Below are 18,377 nucleotides of genomic sequence, written 5' to 3'. Positions count from 1 at the left end.
ACCCAATGAAAGGATCACACGGAAAAGTAAAGAAAGGATCCATAAGTACATAAAGCGAATGGCTGACGGTTTTGTAGCCGGCCGTACATCGGCAGCACCGCGTGTTACGCTGCATGACGAAAAAATAATATGAGGGGGAAAGCTTTCCCTCTTGAATGTCACTATCCGAAGCGTTTTGATCTTATTCTGCCTGCTCCATAGCATGAAGCCCTTTCACCATACTGACCTTTTACATGAGTCTTGTTGAAACAGGTTCTCATCTTTTACTAAACAACACTTTTAAGTGTGCTGCTGTGTATATAGAGCTATTTGTTGTGGTTTCAGCTTTATCTACCGCGGACTCTTTACATCAAAGCAGCAAAAATAAAAACAGAGTTGAGCAACTAAAGGAAATTTCATCTCGTGACATTAGCTGCATATTTAGGAGAGGACATCGACGGTCGTGTGTGCTGCGGCACCCCTCCCTCCCCCGACGTGCATATCAGTAACATCTTCCGAGCATCAAAGCATCAACTGGTGTATTGTACTGTATGTGTAAACAAACTTAGCGGCCCCCGAAAAGCAAAGCCATACCAGCCCGCCAGAGCTTCAAAAGTTCCCTGCAAGCTGTAGGAAGCAGGTGAAAAAATAGAAGTGCGTTGAACTTTGACCCCGGGTGCACACTTGTTGACTGATGTTTCACACTGGGGTCGCCTTTTCCCTCAGCAGCAGCATTCTTCAAGACGATGTGTGTGTGTGAGCATGTATGTGTGTGTGTGTGTGTGTGCGTGCAAAGTCCCCGGGGAGATCATCCCCTTCTCTCTTTGAAGGCTCTGCGCTATAGAGCTGTTTTCATACAGCACCGGCCGTGGGTTTCCTGTCTCAGCTGACCCCTTGTCTCCTCGTGGACACTTCAGAAAAAACTTGCCAGCACAAACACCTTTCTCCCATTAACTACAGAGGCTTCAGGACCGGGGAGGCAAAGGGGGTTTTGAACCTCAGAGTGCCATCCCCACTCAGGAACAAAGAGACGGGCAATAATAAAAAAAACAAACACGATAACCACATTAGCCCACCAGTGGTCAGCACTAACCAGCTGATGCCTCTCACGGACAGTCAGCGTGCCTTCCTGCTTCGTATAAAGACTACATTGTGGCCGTAGTGCTCTTTGGTCCAAGCCGTAGCAGCTTTTTGAGCCTATAAGGACATTTGGAACTCCTGAAAAAGGGCCAAATCAAATAAATTTTTACAACAGATTCTCTGGATCCGCACATGCATGGTGCTCCGTCCAGCTGACACAACACAGGACAAGAGATGAAAAGAGGATGGGGTTCGCCGTGGATCAGTTCCACATGGCCTTCAAACGGAGCAACAAAACAGCACAGTGCAGACGACCATGTAACCAGCACAGGCATCCAGCACACCTGCACCCATGCACATTTCACACCCATGAAATTAAATTAGACACACAAGCAGTCTCATAGATGAAACAAGTCTCTAATAATAGTTTAAAGCTACAAAAGGACGACTTGTAACTGTGTAACGTATTGCTTTTTCCCTTATAAGAGTTTTTTTGCCCCCCAAAAGAACAAAACTAGAGCCTGATACACAGATCGTGGTCTTTATTTTCAAATGGTATAAAGCCGGAATTAGTGAGATAAAATAATACCAGTGGGCTCCCCTCAGGGTGTGGAGTGTTTAAGCTGGTCCAGTTTGCGTCGCAGCATGTTATAGTTGTCTCTGGTCCCAGGAGCCTCAGGGTCCAACTTTAGAGACATCTCGTAGTGTTTTTTTGCCAGCTCCAGCTTTCCCCAGCGATGATACAGCACAGCTGAGGAAAAAATAGAAACGTTATTTACGCTGTGGCCGTTCTAATTCTGTTCATTTAGTGCTTTCAATACAAGGGCAGGTATAGGCGGCACAATATTGCTTCTGCTAGCACGCACAAATATTCTTTTTAGCGGACAACCAAAGTTGCAGTAGCTCACCTAAATTGCCATGGCAACTAGCAGAGTTTGGGTTGATCCGGAGAGCATGAAGGAAGAAGCCCTCTGACTCCTGAGGACAAAAAACAACAACACAAAAATGATCTTTACCATTACTGTGTAGAGATTTATAGCAGCATTCCCTGCAAGGAATAAAATCATCATCACGCACAAATGAGAAAATTACTTCAGTTGAAATGTTTATACGACACTGACTGACCTTATATTTCTGTAATTTCCCCAAGACGTTGGCCAATGAAAACATGATAGTGTGGTCGTTGGGGAGGAGCCTCAGAGCTTCTCGGCCGATCAGCTCAGCTTGACCCAAGTTGCCTTGAAGACAGAAAACGACAAGTACAAAACATTTTTAGTGGTACGCACACACCACGCATGCAGCTTGGATGCTCCCATGTATTTTTAGTGTAATCTACACAACATGGTAGCCAACATATACAGTATGCTACTACAACGGTGTGTTAACATTCATACTCAGTTTAACAAAACAAATCCAGAGATACGACTGTTATACCAGCTGCTATAGAGAGAATCTGACTGCTTGCTTTATTTTGTCAGCAGTGTCTAGAGCGGAGTTTTTCCCTCTCCACACAGGAGCGGTTTAGTCTCCTAATTAAGGTTGAACACAAGGCCCACTGGGTTATTGATCTCTGTCACAGACCCGTCTGATGTCTGGCCAGAAATGGAGAAAGGAGAGACAGACAAACAGACAGTCAGAGAAGACAGACAGAAAGACAATGACAGTCACGTCCTGAGTCATGGCCTGTGCCCTTCAGACACAGCTTGCCAACATGTGACTACATGTGTCACTGCGTCTGAGCGCTTCTGCCTGAATCTACACTGATTCTGCCTTTTGTTTGTGTAATGATCAAAACAAAAGAGGAGGGGGGGTGAACACCAAAGAGAAAAGAATATTCCCAATTCCTTGCTATTTGAAAATGACACCTATTGTTCTTCTTTTTTTGGGGGGGTTTTGGTGGGGAGCTGGGGGAGAAGGGTAGAATTATTTCTGTCAGATTTTGGGGAACAAATGCGGTGGGGGGACTCTGAGGGGGCGCTGTTCTGGCTGTGCTTGCCCACGTTTGATCAGGAACATACTGGGCCCTGATTGGATAGTTCCAGTGCCCTCCTGGGAGACTCCGCCCCCACGGGAGCGGCTTCTGACAAAACGGCTCGAGCGTTTGGAAATCAGAGCATTCTCCACACGGCAGGGAAGAGTGCCTTCAAAACTCACAACACAAAGCTTTAATACATAAATTTCAAGCATTGCTGATTCCTGCTCTTCCGGTCTAATCTTGTTGGCCATTTAGATTTCCTGCCTTTCCAAAATAACAACGCTGTGTTTCTTGGCTGTTAATGCTGGAACAAGCTGCACCCAGAACACAGAGTTCTTTGAAAGTAAAGCGACTACATCAATTCACAAATGGGTGAAGCTTATTATTATTATTATTATTATTATTATTGTAATATAATCATTTGTTAGAATTATTATTATTACTACTACATGTCATTACATATTTTATATAATATTGTATCACACAAATGATAAGGTAATGTCTACGACCTGCTGAATGTCTGTCTGTTCACAATGTTCAATAAAATGATTAAAAAAATTTAATTAAATAAAAAAAAAGAAAAAGAAAATCACACAAATAATATTTATGATGTAAACAAACCTTTAGCAGCAGTGAAAGCAGGTTCCAATCATAGAAGTGATTTTGTTGTTATTAAATCACTAGAACTTGATTTTATGTAGTGTATGTACACTATCTGTATGTGTGTGTGTGTGTGTGTGTGTGTGTGTGTGTGTGTGTGTGTGTGTGTGTGTGTGTGTGTGTGTGTGTGTGTGTGTGTGTGTGTGTGTGTATGTGTGTCAATACCAGTGTTGTCCAGCAGTATGACCATGTTGTTCCAAGCCAGGCTGTGTTCAGGTTTTAGCACGGTTGCGTTCCTCCATGCGTTCAGGGCATCCACATGTCTGTTCAGGTCAGCATACTATCATGACAAGAGAGAAATAGTGTTAGAAAAACTCTGCTTTCTCTCTGTATTGCAAGAAAAACGACCAATATAAAGTAGTTTTTCCTCTTTTAATTTGGTTGGAATTTTAAAATCGCAAGTTGTAGAAGAGCACCAACTAAAACTGAATATAAACCGTATTTCTGTTTATTTAAAGCAGCACCTGCTAAACAGTGTTTACACCCTGGAGTCTTACCAAGCGTCCGAGGTTGTAGTAGCAGTCTGGGTACTTTTTCCGGAAGCGGATGGCATTCCAATAGCTCTGCTCTGCTTCCGCAAACTTCTGCAAGCTGTTCTGCACTATACCCAGATTCATCCAAGCTGCAGCAAAGTCAGGCCTGAACACAGATTATAAAAAAAATACTATCAGTAGGGAGCTTTTTCAAAATATATCTGGAGTCAGTGAAATAAATTGGTTTGTAGTAGAGAGGTGTATTCTTATGTGTTGGGGCGACGTACTGAATAGAAACAGCTTTAGACAACAGCTGCTCCGCCTCGATCAGTTCATTCCTCTCCTTTAGGATATTCCCCAGGTTGTTCATGGCGTGGACGTAGGTAGGATGTAGCCTGGAAGCCACAGGAAAAAAAATGCAGTTAACGTGACAGCCCTCTCTCACATTTATTGCCACATTTGAACTATAAAGGAGCTGTTTCGATTGCTAGTGCTTGTGAAGAGACATACCTGACTGCCTCTCTGTAATATGCGATAGCAGCGGTAGAGTTCCCTCTGTCAGCCAGGTTCTTACCGACATTATAATGGACCTGAGGAATCATCACATGAGGCGTCGAGAGTGTGACTGGTTGCAATTTATTTCCACGTGTGTACAAACATTTTACGTGTTGTACAAAGGCAGGAAAAACACACAAAAACACAGATATTTACCTTGGCATTGAGCGGACAGACAGACAGGGCGCTGGTGAAGAGGCTTTGCTCTGACCGCCACTGGTGACTGCGGAGAGCGCAGCGAGCTACATACACACACAGCAGCGCAAGCATCGACACATACAGTGGCTTCTGAGAACGGGGAGGGGGAAAAAGAAGGTGACAGAAAAAAGAGGGACATTTTAACAGCCATGTACCGCAAATCATTGTAAGCATTAAAAATCAATTATCTGTGACTCAGAGTGAACAGCCTGCACATACAGTATATCTACGCAACACGTGGACACCACCAGCTGTTATCATCCCCTTTATAGGTGAGTCATTTCTCATGTCTGTCCCCGCTCTGCATCCCTGAGCTACTGAATCATTAGAGCTGCATTAACAGGTGGTAAATAAAAAAGAGTTTAGCATAGTGTGACCTGGTGGCTCATAGAAATAGAAAGGTCACTGGGTTGGAATCTTTGCTGTGAAACTGAGGGTTATAACAGGATGTGGTATCTTTTAGTTTGGTGTGATCTTTTTGGTAGCCCTACCCTGTATTTGGGCCAGCAGCAGCAGCAGTGTCCCATGGAGTAGGCCAGCAGTAGGCAATAGCCAGCCGAAGACAAGTAGAGGACTCTCTCAGCAACGACGAAGCCCACCCTGAAAAAAATGTTACAGGCCGGCAGAAAAGGGACCACCAGCAGCACCAGGCCCAAGGTCAGTGTCCTGGCAGGGGGGAGAAAGAGGTCAGAGAATGCCAACGGATTATATATACACATGTGCATGGCACTCAAAAATGGCAGTCTGTATGGTGAAGAAATTTAGGCTAAGAAATTCAGGCTCAATAAACCACCCAAAAACACAGGAAACTTTCCCCCGCGCTCTCTAAACCAAGACAGAATTTTAAAACTCAATCGAGACGTGGTGCTCTGGTCACACTGCGGTGGATATGGTACAATTTTCATAATCAAGTGCAAGTCTAGAGAGGCCCCAACATGTACTTCATCTCATCTACGGCGTATATATGTGAGAGACGGCTGTGCTCGCTTACCTCCTTCTCTGGCTGTCCTGCGAGCATAAGGCTTGGCTTATCAAGCCTATCAGGACGCACCAGAGCAGCAGCAGCCACACCATCCTCCAATCAGTGGCTGACTTAATGAGCGGCACACAGCCCATGGACCAATCAAAACACAGCCACCAGGGACACAGCAGCAGCCAGGCATTCAGAGAGTAGTAGTAATTATAGTTCACTATCTGCCAATCAAAGAGGAACAGGAAGGGGTGCAGAGTGGGAGAGAGTAGGGGGAAGATGAGAGAAGAAAAGCATTTCAAATTCAAAGTCAATCACTGTGTTTCATGATGAAGATTACTTGGGGCAAACCAAATATTAAATGTTTGATTAGACCATTAGAGTCAGTTCATTTTGCATAGATCCTAACATAGTGTTTCTGATGTTTCAAGAAAATACAGATCATTTAAGGATGCAATTGTGTCTAGCTTTTAGGGCTGTCCCGATTCGGGTCTGAAATTAGTACCCGCCGCCCGCCTAATGCGGGTAAATTGTTGGCAGTGGCGGGTAACATCGACAGGTCTGCCTGCCACTTTGACAGGCAGGGAAAACGCTACAGATGGGAATAGAGAACCAATTCCTAGTTGTCCGATTCCTCGGCATCTCATGCCTCCGTGACTACCGATTCCTCTGTATTGATGCTTTCCGGCAGTAACGCACACACAGTGATGCAACGGCATACGCACACTGTATCATGGTTCAGTTTGTTTGGGACCGGAGACATGGTGGAGAGAAAAAAAAAGGTGCTCAAAAGCATGGCGCTACTACTTCTAAACCTGAGGGAAAGCACCCTAGTTATTCCCTGGTAATGCTGCACTGTGAACAACATATCTGTGTTGAAATCAGCAGGACGAGAGTTAGTAACGTTACCGGTTAGAAGTCGATTGGCAGCGCAGTCCTGCTAGAATAAATAACGGAGCTACTAACGTTAACGGAGGTTCCATTGAGTTACATTATGGTGCGGTCAAGTTCTATTCAGTAGGCATTGGGCGAAGGTAAATTCTACCTTTATCATGATGTGTTCAAGCGTTATTTTGTAAAATTAAGTTTTTGGCGAGAAACTTGAATAAATCCAGTCATTTGAATGAGAAGTTTTCACAGCAATATAAAATAGATAATGGAGAGGGAACACTAGATCTAAGCTGTTTTTTTGCGTAAAATATATCGAACATTGAATGGCATTAGATCTAAAATGTTATTCTTTCATTTAGCCAGTGCGTAATGCAGCCTTTGACGGCTTCCTCTCAGCCCTTTCGGCCCGAGCCCCGCATGGGTTGCGCTCCGACAAAAGCAACGGCGATGAGGGCTCTGGCTTGGCCCGTTCGTCTCCATGACATGACTCGGGAAGGACCTAGAGATGGACGGCATAGCGCTGGAACATGTGTCTTCGGGTTTAATTCAATTCAATTTAAATTTTAAGGATTCTGTTATTCTACAGTATTGTTGTATGTATTTTTATTTGTCATTGAAAAAGAAGCATTTTCCAAAAGGTTCAGTGTGTTTTATGCATGTTTGTAATCCCGAGAGGTTAAAAAAATATATATATAAGTATATCTGAATCACAAAATTGAAAACCGAATATAGATAAATGATGAAAAAAAATCTTACTCACTCTGAGAAATATATTTTCTGCAAAAGAGGCAGGGTTGTCTACTTCAGTGAATGCTGGCGGTCCTGTTCCCATGATCCTCCAGCGTGCATACAGCATTGAGAGTCCTCCAAGACCCATGAGAGCCAATCGTGTAAGCAGTCCCGTTCGCCATATCTCACTTACCTGTCAGAAAAAATATTACCACTAATCACTGATAAATAAAAAAATAAAAAATCCATGTGTTTTAAGTTACTTGTGAGAGCCGTTTCATGACTACGGCGAACTCAAATTCGTATTGCTTTACATAGACAACGTATGTGATGTGACATTAATCATACAAGGGAGTGCATAATTTATGACAGAATGGAGGGGGAGGGTATATAAACTGTAACTCACATCGAGTGGATTCTTCCTAAGGAGTAGCCTCTGGCTGAGTTCATACACATTAACATTACAGATCAGGAGGACATCAAAGGCTGCATTCACACCCTGAAGGGAAATACATCGAGAAGGAGGGAGAAATGGCATTTAAAATGTATATAGGTCAGCAAACAAAATGGATCTTTAGCTCTTATCATACATATGAAAAACATGACACTTTTTATCCACGTAAGCAAGAAGAACAAAATGAGGTCACATTAATTGGTTATTTCTTCATAAAGTGTTAACATATGAGTAATTATCATGTATGAGGTTTCTCTTTTAACATTGTTTTTTAACTGGATGTGAGGAAAGCATCAACTCACAACAAAATGGCTTTGCAAAAGAAAAAAAAGAAAAGACTTTGTACCAAGACTGTGATGCCTTGTTCTTTACAGAGCATCGCTGCAGCACACAGCAAGAGGCTGACCACAACCCACTGGACAGAAAACCTGTCATCTCTGTCACTCCCTGGGAACACAAAGCCGACACCAAGCCGGTTATGGACGGTTAAAGGCTTCAAATGTAGGCGTTCAAACAAATGGGTTAAAAAAAACAAGCAGCTCCAGAATGTTTGATGTTGGCACTGTATACATCAGCACATATGGACAGTACAGTATTAAAGTGTACGTAAAGAATCGTACCTGCGTTAGATACCTACCTCTGATGAAAGCTTTGCAGTAGGTGAGGAAAGAGAGCTGGAAGAACAGAGCGCACAAAAGATCTGCTCGACCCACGATGCCAGCCACCTTGTTGAGATGGAGAAGGAAAAAAGAGAGAAAGAGCCAGATGATAATAGATGCGATATGAAAGGCAGAAAAAAACACAAGTTCAACTACCAAGTATACATTAAGAAGCATCATTATTATATCCATCACTTCATGAATTACTGCATTTTGTATTACATCTTCCTTACATCACTTTCTCTTTTGCATGGGACATCCAGTTATGAATGGAGGCTTATTAGATTTTATTTTGAACATGTAAAAATATATAAAAATATACACACACAAGACAACACAACAAGAATACCCAGCAAACTTATACAGCAGTTTATCAATAAATACATAAAATAAGAAATAAACTTAATGTTAAACCTAAATATTCCAACTTTCCACCCCAGTGTTCACTAAACACCTCAATCAAATCAATCAAATAAAACAAAAGTGAAAAAATACAAGAACAATTCAATTAGAACTAGAATTATCTCCTTACGGTTGTATGCCTCCGCCAACCAGTCAAGTTGCAGTTAACATCCATGTCTGTCATCACTTCATCATTTTATCCTATTCGACATTTGTGTGACATTGTCATAATCGGCATATTCAGTCTTGAGTTATGGCCAAACTGTTTTGTGAGATCACAGTGACCTTTGATCAACAAATTCTAATTAGTTCATCCTTGATGTGGATGTTTGTTCCAAATTGAAAAAAAAATCCTTCCAGGCGTTCCTGAGATATCGCTTTCATGAGAACGGGACGGACGTAATGTCACAGTGACCTTGACTTTTGACCTCCAAAATCGAATTGGTTCATCCTTGAGTCCAAGCGGACGTTTGTGCCAAATTTGAAGAAATTCCCTTCTGGCATTCCGGAAATATTCAGGAGAATGGGTCAGATGTACGTATGTACGGACAGACGGACGACACGAAAACTGAATGCCTCCGGCCACAGCAGTCCCCACCGTGGAGGCATAATAAAACAACACAAATCAAAAACAACCTACGTCTCCTACTATGCCAGTTCCCCTCTCCGATCATCCATCCCATATCCATATCAAAAATAATTTAAACCTGTTAAATGCTCTAAATGTTTTTATTTCCTCACTACAGTTGTTCCATATAATAACTCCTTTGACCGTAATACAAGGATATTTAGCATGACTCCTCAGTGTTTCTTGAACATGAAAATTCCTCTCAGATCATGTTGACTTTCTCTCTCATTTGAAACAACTTTTGGATATGATTAGGTGATATGTTTTGCTCTGTAGAGTTGGATGTGTGGTTTTGTTTACAATTCTTATGTTTCTTTTTTTAAGCATGAAGATTGGATTTGTGTTTCCCCACACTTCCACACAGTCAGTTATAAATGGGACTATAAAGAAACAGTATAAGGTGTATTGTTTGATTTAGAAGATGTTTGACTTTATATAATATTGCAATTGACTTTGACATTTTAGCTTTGATATAATCTATATGTGGTATCCAGCATAATTTATTATCTATTATTACTCCAAGAAATTTTATTTCAGACACTCTTTCAATTTCTAGGGCTGCCTTTTCTTTATCAAGTAGTCGACTAATCGGTAGTTTTGGTCTTAGGCTAAGATTTCTTTAGTAGATTAGTCAGTTTTTAATGCTTTTCTCATGTTGAATGACTTATTTGCAAGAAAGTTATGAGCACATCTCTGGTAAACACAAGATTTAAAGTGGTACTTTTGTGTGACTCTTCGTGGAGAAAGTCAGCTTTACAGATCTGTCGATTAAATCAACTAATCGATTAGTCGGCAAAATCATATCAAGTGTTCGTTGACTACGAATTTCTCGTTTGGTTCCCAAAGATTATAAATTTAGTTTCATTTAAATTCAGTATCAGTTTATTAGAATCAACTCTTTAGTATTTTCTGTTATTTTTCCCGCTGTATCCAAAAGCTGATCCAAATTCTTTCTGCATCAAAATATAGAAATCTCTCATTACCAGCATTACCACCTGTTGGTGTGTGTGTTGTATACAGTGTGTGGGTACAGTATGGTTGGCATCCTGGGGTTCCCTGCTTTGATACATACAGCGGGCCTAAGCCAACAGTCTGCCCGCCTCCTACCCCCCAGGTCTCACCTAGTCCTTGACCTGCATGATTAAAGAGAATGGAGGGGGGGAATTGCTGCCTTCCAGCCAGGCTTTACAGCAAACACATATATGCTGGCAGGTCAATAAGCATCCCAACACAGCTAATAAACAGGCCGTGCTACCACATGCACCTTGGTCCTACACTCCCAGCTGAGACTGGGCTTTTGTTCTTGGCATGGAACCACTGCATGGTTAGTATTAAAAGCTCTGGACTTGTATGTCAACATGCACACAATGTGCTGCTGGAGGGAATTCATGTTCTAATCGTAGCTCAAAATCACAACCAGTGAAATGTCTCAAGGGCCTGTACATACATGCCTGTTCCTGACCCAGCCCAAGTTCAAAGCAAGAATGGTAGCAAGCATAACTGGGGAACTGCTGCATCAGACAATAGAAGGAAAATAAGCTGATCTAAATATGTAAATAACAGATTTTTTGCCATAATGGGTCATGAGTTTAACCTCTTAAACTCCCTGAGGACGCCGGCGTCCTCGGCCGACATACTGTCTTTAAGAGGCTGTAGCATGCTCAGTTTTAAAGCTAGTGAAGTTACTGGTATCGTATGAAACTAGAAACCCTAAGGAAGCCATTGGTACCAACCATGTCGGGAAAGAGGCTAAATAACGCTCCAAATTGAAGCTACAATTTGGCGAGGGAGTCCCTTGACCTTTGACCTCAAAATATGTAAAATTGGTGTTATGTGTACCTACAATTCCCCCCCTTACGGACATGCCCACTTTATGATAATCACATGCAGTTTGGGGTAAAAAAATATAAAGTTGTTTACATGCAGTACAAATGTATTATTTTCGCCTATTCTAAAATGGTGTACTTGAATATTTCTGCATACTGGGCTCCCTCTTAGAATTGCATAAATTGGGTATCACTGTAAAGCTGAGACTCTTGTGGATCCAATGAGCCCAACTGTATTCATGTGTGATGATGTCAGTTCCCATTGTAGCCATTTCATATAGTTAGACCATTTTTTTAAAACTTCACCTCACTGTATAACATGACCTGTGGTGACCTCACAGCCTCATGAAACTTTACATCCACAAACTAAAGACCTAGGGCATGCAGAGGATGTATGGCTTTCCTAGCTATATTAACAATAAGGGTTTTTTCTGAGCAGTTTCATGAACAGAAGTGCCCAATACAATCGCTGAAAAATGCAATTCTTGCAGAAATCTCCAAATATCAAAAGTTTTTTATATCAAATCACAGCATGGCTTTTTCTATGGTGTTCCTCAAGGTCTTGGTGTCTTAATGTGGTATTTTGGAGAGCTTATTGATCATTTCTTTCAATTCTCGAGTGGTAAAAATGGTTAGATTTAGCACCAAAGTTTTGTAATAAATGTATCAACCCAAAAATTGCTGCAACAACTTATGAGATATAATTGAGCATGGAAATGGCCAAAATATGCTTCCATCATAATGTTCTAAACCCTTATACTAAACTTTCAACATTTGAATAGACACCTAACCAAAACACAATTACAAAAATATGACTAGAAAAACTTGACACAGTGCTGAACTGCATCCTCATCAAATTAATCTTCAGGTTCCCGGCTTTCAGATGATGTACACTTCTTCTATGTGACACCTACTGTTGACCTGCTATCTCACCCTAATGACCCCCTGTCTCCCCTAAACAAGACAAACGTGGGTCTATGGTGGGGAGAGGGGTAGTGGAAGAGGTTAAACGCATGTCCAAGAGTTGGATGGAAGACTTTTCACACACAGATCACATAGAAAGAGTGCAGACCTCTGCTTTTTACCAATAAAGAGAAATCTGTTTCTGCAGTGTTGTCTCATTCAGTGAGGGAAAAGGTACAAAACGTTTGACTTCATAACCTGGATGAGATTAAATGCAAACACTTCAGGTTTGTCACTTACTGTGTTGAAAAAATGAAATCAGCGAGAGTAGAAAATGCAACTCTGAGACAAAGGAAGGTGAGAGTATATGGAGGGAAAATCTATTTAGGGTCAACGGTTGCACACTTTTGTTACAGTGTCATATTGGACAATGTGAGGTTCTGTCACACCGTACAAAGAAAATGTGTTTCAATAGAGCTTCCAAGCCTATCCAAAACTGTCCAATCTTCAAACCAGAGTTACAGCTTAAGGCAAGTTAGATATTTTTTTCGGGGGGTTGCCTTTAATTGACAGTAACAGTAATAGTTCTGAAAGGGGGAGAGAGAGGGGATGACATGCAGCAATGGACCGCAGGACGGAATCGAACCTCTGGCCGCTATGGTAAGGACTGAGTCTTAGTACATGGGGCGCCTGCTTTACCAGGTGAGCTACCCGGGCACCCTGATTTAAATTTTTTTTAATGCCACTCAGAATGAAATTGAAGACCAACTTAACAACCAAAATAACCGTCTGTTGGCGGGTTGTTTCTCACTCTGCATGTGGGATTCCACTGCCTTGATTCCCATCGTACCAAGTTTGAAACATTTCCTGCACAAAATACACCGTGCCCCGACTAGTATACATTGCACGGTACTGGTTTCAGCAATGCAGCGATATCTTGATTGAATAGCCAATTTTCATTGAATTTGCACTTCCCCGTGTAGTCGCTAGCTAGCAGACAGTGTATCTGCGCTGAGCATCAACCAGTGTTGATGGTCCCGCCATCCTGATCTGCGATAGGCATTCGGTAAATTAATTTAAAAAAATAGATTATATCATCTGTTTTGAGATATTAAATTGCAATGTCAGAAAAAAAAGAAACGATGAATAAAATCCTATACTTCACATGTCTTAGCATTTTCAAGACTTTTAAAAGATTGATTTAAGACATTTTAATAACAGTTAAAGCCTTATTTTTAGATGAACAAATTCAATGCCTTTTAAGACTTTTTAAAGATCTGCGGGAACCCTGTCCTTCGTATACAGAGCTTTTTTTAATTGAACGTTTTTTGTCATCACCACTAACAATTGAAGCTGTGAAACCAAAGATCTGATGTACTGCGTTAAAAAATGAAGGGTTGTTTTTCTTTCTGCTGTATCTGGTGATTAGTGTTTTCGTGCTGCATTTTCTTTTTAGACGCAATTATGTCATTTTGTGGGTTGTCTGAAAAGTTTTTGGAGCACAACATAGTTTGGAGCATGCATTTGCTGTTGTGCAAACTGAAAAACAGCTTTGATGTATGTTTCACCCACTCGCAAATCTTGCACCATTGTTTCTAACAATGCATCCAAACAACAGAGAACAAACCGTAAATGTGAATCAGTATGCACCATACAAATAACTGAAAGTGTCCAGATCTATGTATGGTTTAGCACTTTGGAGGTGCAGCAGTGTTATTCTTTATCCACATTACTGACAGCATTACATCTACTGTTCTGTGTACAAACAATACAGTGCATCCTGTTGCACTGCTTGTTTTATTTAACGCCACTGTAGGAGCCGAACATGGAAGAATTTCGGTGTGCGAAATGAAAAAAAAACCTTTTAAACTTGAACTCTACTTACACTTTCTGTGTGGACTGGGTGTGCGGCAAAGAAGAGGGCAGCAAGCAGAGAGGTCTTGGGTGCGTGGTTCAGTATCCCACCTTTCTCATCATAGGACAGTCCACCAATCAGTATGGCAAACACATCAATCATGAGGGCAGATATGACAGCATGGAGGAGGATGTTCAGCACGTGGAAGCCAATAGGGTGCAGGCCTCCCGCCAAGAGGTAGTTCAGCCTGCAACAGCAAGAGGGAGAAATACCTGATGTTAAATGTATGGCAGATGTAGGAAGGTAAAGAGGTGTGTGAGTGGGGTAAAAGCTATTGTATACATAATAGCATTGGGGTGTGAAAAAAAGGAGCCATTGTGTGTTGTATCTTTAGGCTTTGTTACATATGACAGTAACTGTGACCTTGTTGTTTAGCAGCAGATAGGACACTACTGTGCTTAATTGAAGCCTGCACCTCATTAAGACTGCATCGAGCTCCAGCAGTAACAGCCTGGAGTGAAGTGGAGGGAGGAATCGTGACCTTGCCAAGTGTCACCCTGCCACGTTGCCATGCAGCACTAGACTCAGACTAGCTCAGTGTTCACGAGTAGCCCCTAGGCGGCGACTCGACATTCCACGCCCTGAGTTAAATGTTGCTCTAAATGGAGCTGTGTAAGATGCTTGAAAATGAGCTCACAAAGGAAATTAGCAGAACTGACTGAGATGCACCAGTGGAGCTGAAGCCCATTACTTCTCCTCCAGCCAGGTTGGCCTGTTAGGGCCCAAACCGGTGCCCTGGGTGACAAGGCCGAGAGACGGAAGGTTTTCTTCTGTGGCATCACAAGTTTGACACCTAACCCACCCCTCCCAAATCCCAGTGACTACCAGTACCTGTGACAAACTGAATGCTTACCCTTGCACCTAAGTTCGTAGTAATAAGTAATGTGTCTCGGCGGAAGAGTATGCAATGCCGAGGGAATGGACCCCACCTCCATCCATTCAATAGTCCTGGACCCTCACCACCCAGCAACCAAACTGCTCAATCAGGACTACGACCACAGATTTTGTCACTCCGGGCCTGAGTAAGTGTTTGCAGAGATGAGGAGAAGCTTCTGCACATTACAGGGCCGCCAAGCCATACGGAAGCACCAGCACAGCTTTAAAGACTGCAATAAATGGGAAAGCGAAGCCAACAAGCCAGTCAGACTTGCCCAAAGCCTGCCTGAGCTCTACAAACCTCTTTCCTACATGCAAACAAACTGATTTGGAAGTTGCCGAGATGCAGATCTCTGTGCCGTTCCAGGCAGTTAAACTCAGAGACAAGCGTTTTAAATGATTCATATAAAAAATCATGTTTATTTGAAAAGCTGTAGGAGGCTCACGATGTACGTTGTCATGCGTGAGTCCTTGTTTTCCCGAATCGCTACAACGGAAGTGAGGAGTGAAAAGTTAGCACGACCCATAGAGCCAAAATAGCCACATTTATGGGAAACACACCAGTTTGAAATAAACCAGAATTTTCCTTTAACATGACATACACCCTAAAGGTTGAAGTGTTGACAGGAACTATGCTGTGGTGCCCTGTTAAATAATGTTAACATCTGCCAGCCAAACAGAAACTTTTTTTTTTGTAACTATGGTCTAACATCAGTGTTTGAGCTCGCACAAGTAGATATATGCCCTTACCGAAATGTAAGGACAGTGAGAGGTCTGTAGGATTTGTGACTAGAGTTGCTACTCAGGTTGCTTCCCCAGAAGTCATTGCTCCAGATGTTGTTCAGGGGTGTTGTTGGTTTCAAGTCCTGGAACAGAAACACAAAAATTAGACACACACATTGAATTTACTTGTAAGAAGATACAGCAGCACATTTACTTTCTTCGCAGACTCAGATCATTTGGAGCCAGTAGCCAAGTGTCCTGTTGTACTGCAGCACAGCCTGGCTCAGTAGTCTCTCTGCAAAACTTAAAACTAAACTTTATAGCCAAATCAAAATCTGCGCGAAGAACATTGGCCAACCTGTGACAGCCTCCTTTCAAGCAGCTCACAACAAGAGCATGCTCAGACTGGCCAACAGCATCTCTTCTGATCCTTTACATGTTTTAAATGGGGAATATCAACTTCTGCCCTCCAAGAGGCGATTCAGAGTCCCTACATTTAACCTGCATCAGGCTAAAGAACAGGCTTTTGTCCATCAGTCCATCTTGTTGCTATATAATAATTAATGTGCTGCTAAAGACGTGTAAATCCAGAGGACAGATGGTAATTTTGTAATGGGTTATTTATGAATAATTGTGATGTGCTTTGTTTTTTTGTCTGATGGGTCTTACTTGTCTGTCTGTTTATGGTAACAGTATGTCTATTGTATGTGTACTTTTTCTCAAACTGAGCTGCCTATGGATGCAAAATGAATTTCAGTGCAAACTGACAATAAAGTTGTATCGTATGATGCAGCACCATTGACATGCAGCAATGTTGTCACTCTGTTGATGCTGCAGAGGCAATGTCATAAAATGAATATTTGTTGCAATACAAAGGTGGTACATAAATAGGTATATGTGGTATATCATATCACTAGAAAGAGAAAAATATACCTTGTTGTTGACAATTGCTTCAGAATCATCAAACACAAACTCCCCGTCATAACTGTTGATGAAGCACAGGAGTGCCACCAGGGCGACAGTGACCTTGGCCTGGACTGGAGCAAGCTTTGGGAGGGGTATCTGGTGATCCCAATACACTTCAGATAATGCCATGATGATGCACCTGGTCTTTGGTCATTCTGTATCATCATCTAGTCCCTGAGGAGGAAGAGGAGGAGAGCAGGCAGACAGCATTACAGTCATCGGTTGTAAACACTGAGATAAGGCTCAATAAGGAAGCACTGTGTTTCCACACTGGGTGATTCATACCTTATCTGTTGAGATCATATTGTCATGAGAGGTCACCGTGTGTTGTGTAACTCCCATGTTAGCTTCTTTGCCAGCTGGCGAACTAACTAGCACACTAACTAAGAGCCAGCAGTCGTACCTGTAAACACAAACGTGTTGATTAGCTTTGCACTTTGTAAACAGAGGGTTCAAATAAGACACATGTCGGTGTTACTTGATGTGAAGGGTAAGCTTACCTTGGAGTGTTAGCAGGCTAGTAAAGCGTGACTGTAGCATGTCTTGTTTCACGTTTACACGGCGTAAACATGACGGTAGCAGCTATGTCGGGATTATCTCTTTTACATATTTTGCAGAGCACTGTAGAGGTGTTCAGTCACAGAGCCCGGTGAGCTGCAGACAGACAACTACAGGCTGTAAACAAATGTACACACGCTCAGGATACAACACTTCCTGTCTAGCGTAACGGCCACGTGTTCATTTTCAGCCAATAGATGAGCTGGTGTCTTCTGCTTCTGCTGCTTCTTCTCTGCAGACTGTTTCATTCACAATGCCACATAGATAGATAGATAGATAGATAGACAGATAGACAGACAGACAGACAGACAGACAGACAGACAGACAGACAGACAGATAGATAGATAGATAGATAGATAGATAGATAGATAGATAGATAGACAGACAGACAGACAGACAGACAGACAGACAGACAGACAGACAGACAGACAGACAGACAGACAGACAGATAGATAGATAGATAGATAGATAGATAGACAGACAGACAGACAGACAGACAGACAGACAGACAGACAGACAGACAGAGAGAGAGATAGATAGATAGATAGATAGATAGATAGACAGACAGACAGACAGACAGACAGACAGACAGACAGACAGACAGACAGACAGACAGACAGACAGACAGACAGACAGACAGACAGACAGACAGATAGATAGATAGATAGATAGATAGATAGTAACTTTATTGATCCTGAGGGAAATTCAAGTTTCCAGCATCACAGTTCCATAATGCAAAAACATGTTAGTAAAAAGGCAGTAAAAAAGATAGTAGTGCAAAGTACAAAAAAATATACCAGATATAAAAATACAAGGAGATGAAGAAAACTGTTAAAACTGAATATAGTGCAGGGTATCAACTGTGATACAGGACTATTACAAAAAAAGTGAATATAGTGTAGAAGAGACTGTTTAAAATGAGTATAGTGCAGGGTAACTCCAGTAGTTTAGTCTGTG

General features: G+C 42.0%; 1 protein-coding gene across 1 annotated transcript; it reads right to left on the bottom strand.

Moving 5' to 3' along the window:
* Positions 1-1,586: 1,586 nt before the first annotated feature.
* Positions 1,587-17,608, bottom strand: tmtc4 (transmembrane O-mannosyltransferase targeting cadherins 4). The gene is made up of 19 exons (XM_074658676.1): positions 17,363-17,608; positions 17,148-17,265; positions 16,830-17,036; positions 15,924-16,039; positions 14,268-14,484; positions 8,602-8,689; positions 8,311-8,411; positions 7,917-8,009; positions 7,542-7,703; positions 5,912-6,114; positions 5,412-5,586; positions 4,879-5,010; positions 4,678-4,757; positions 4,455-4,562; positions 4,192-4,333; positions 3,860-3,974; positions 2,185-2,297; positions 1,968-2,037; positions 1,587-1,810 (listed from the first exon to the last, which is right to left on the bottom strand). Exons 3-19 carry the CDS (start codon positions 16,989-16,991, stop codon positions 1,662-1,664), a joined length of 2,226 nt encoding a protein of 741 aa, XP_074514777.1. The 5' UTR covers positions 16,992-17,036; positions 17,148-17,265; positions 17,363-17,608; the 3' UTR covers positions 1,587-1,661.
* Positions 17,609-18,377: the final 769 nt, after the last annotated feature.

Source organism: Sebastes fasciatus, chromosome 14, assembly GCF_043250625.1.
Source record: "Sebastes fasciatus isolate fSebFas1 chromosome 14, fSebFas1.pri, whole genome shotgun sequence".
NCBI classification, from domain to species: Eukaryota; Metazoa; Chordata; class Actinopteri; order Perciformes; family Sebastidae; genus Sebastes; species Sebastes fasciatus.
This window is presented reverse-complemented; position numbering and strand designations above follow the sequence as displayed.

What these genes read in the sequence shown, in the direction of transcription:
- tmtc4 (XM_074658676.1), bottom strand. Translation starts at nt 16,991, where the DNA reads ATGGCATTATCTGAAGTGTATTGGGATCACCAGATACCCCTCCCAAAG. An exon ending in ACCCAGTCCACACAGAAAGT is followed by an intron (nt 8,690 to 14,267) that starts GTAAGTAGAGTT and finishes CATCTCAACAAG; the next exon opens with GTGGCTGGCATCGTGGGTCG. An exon ending in TAGTTGCCATGGCAATTTAG is followed by an intron (nt 1,811 to 1,967) that starts GTGAGCTACTGC and finishes TTTTTTCCTCAG; the next exon opens with CTGTGCTGTATCATCGCTGG.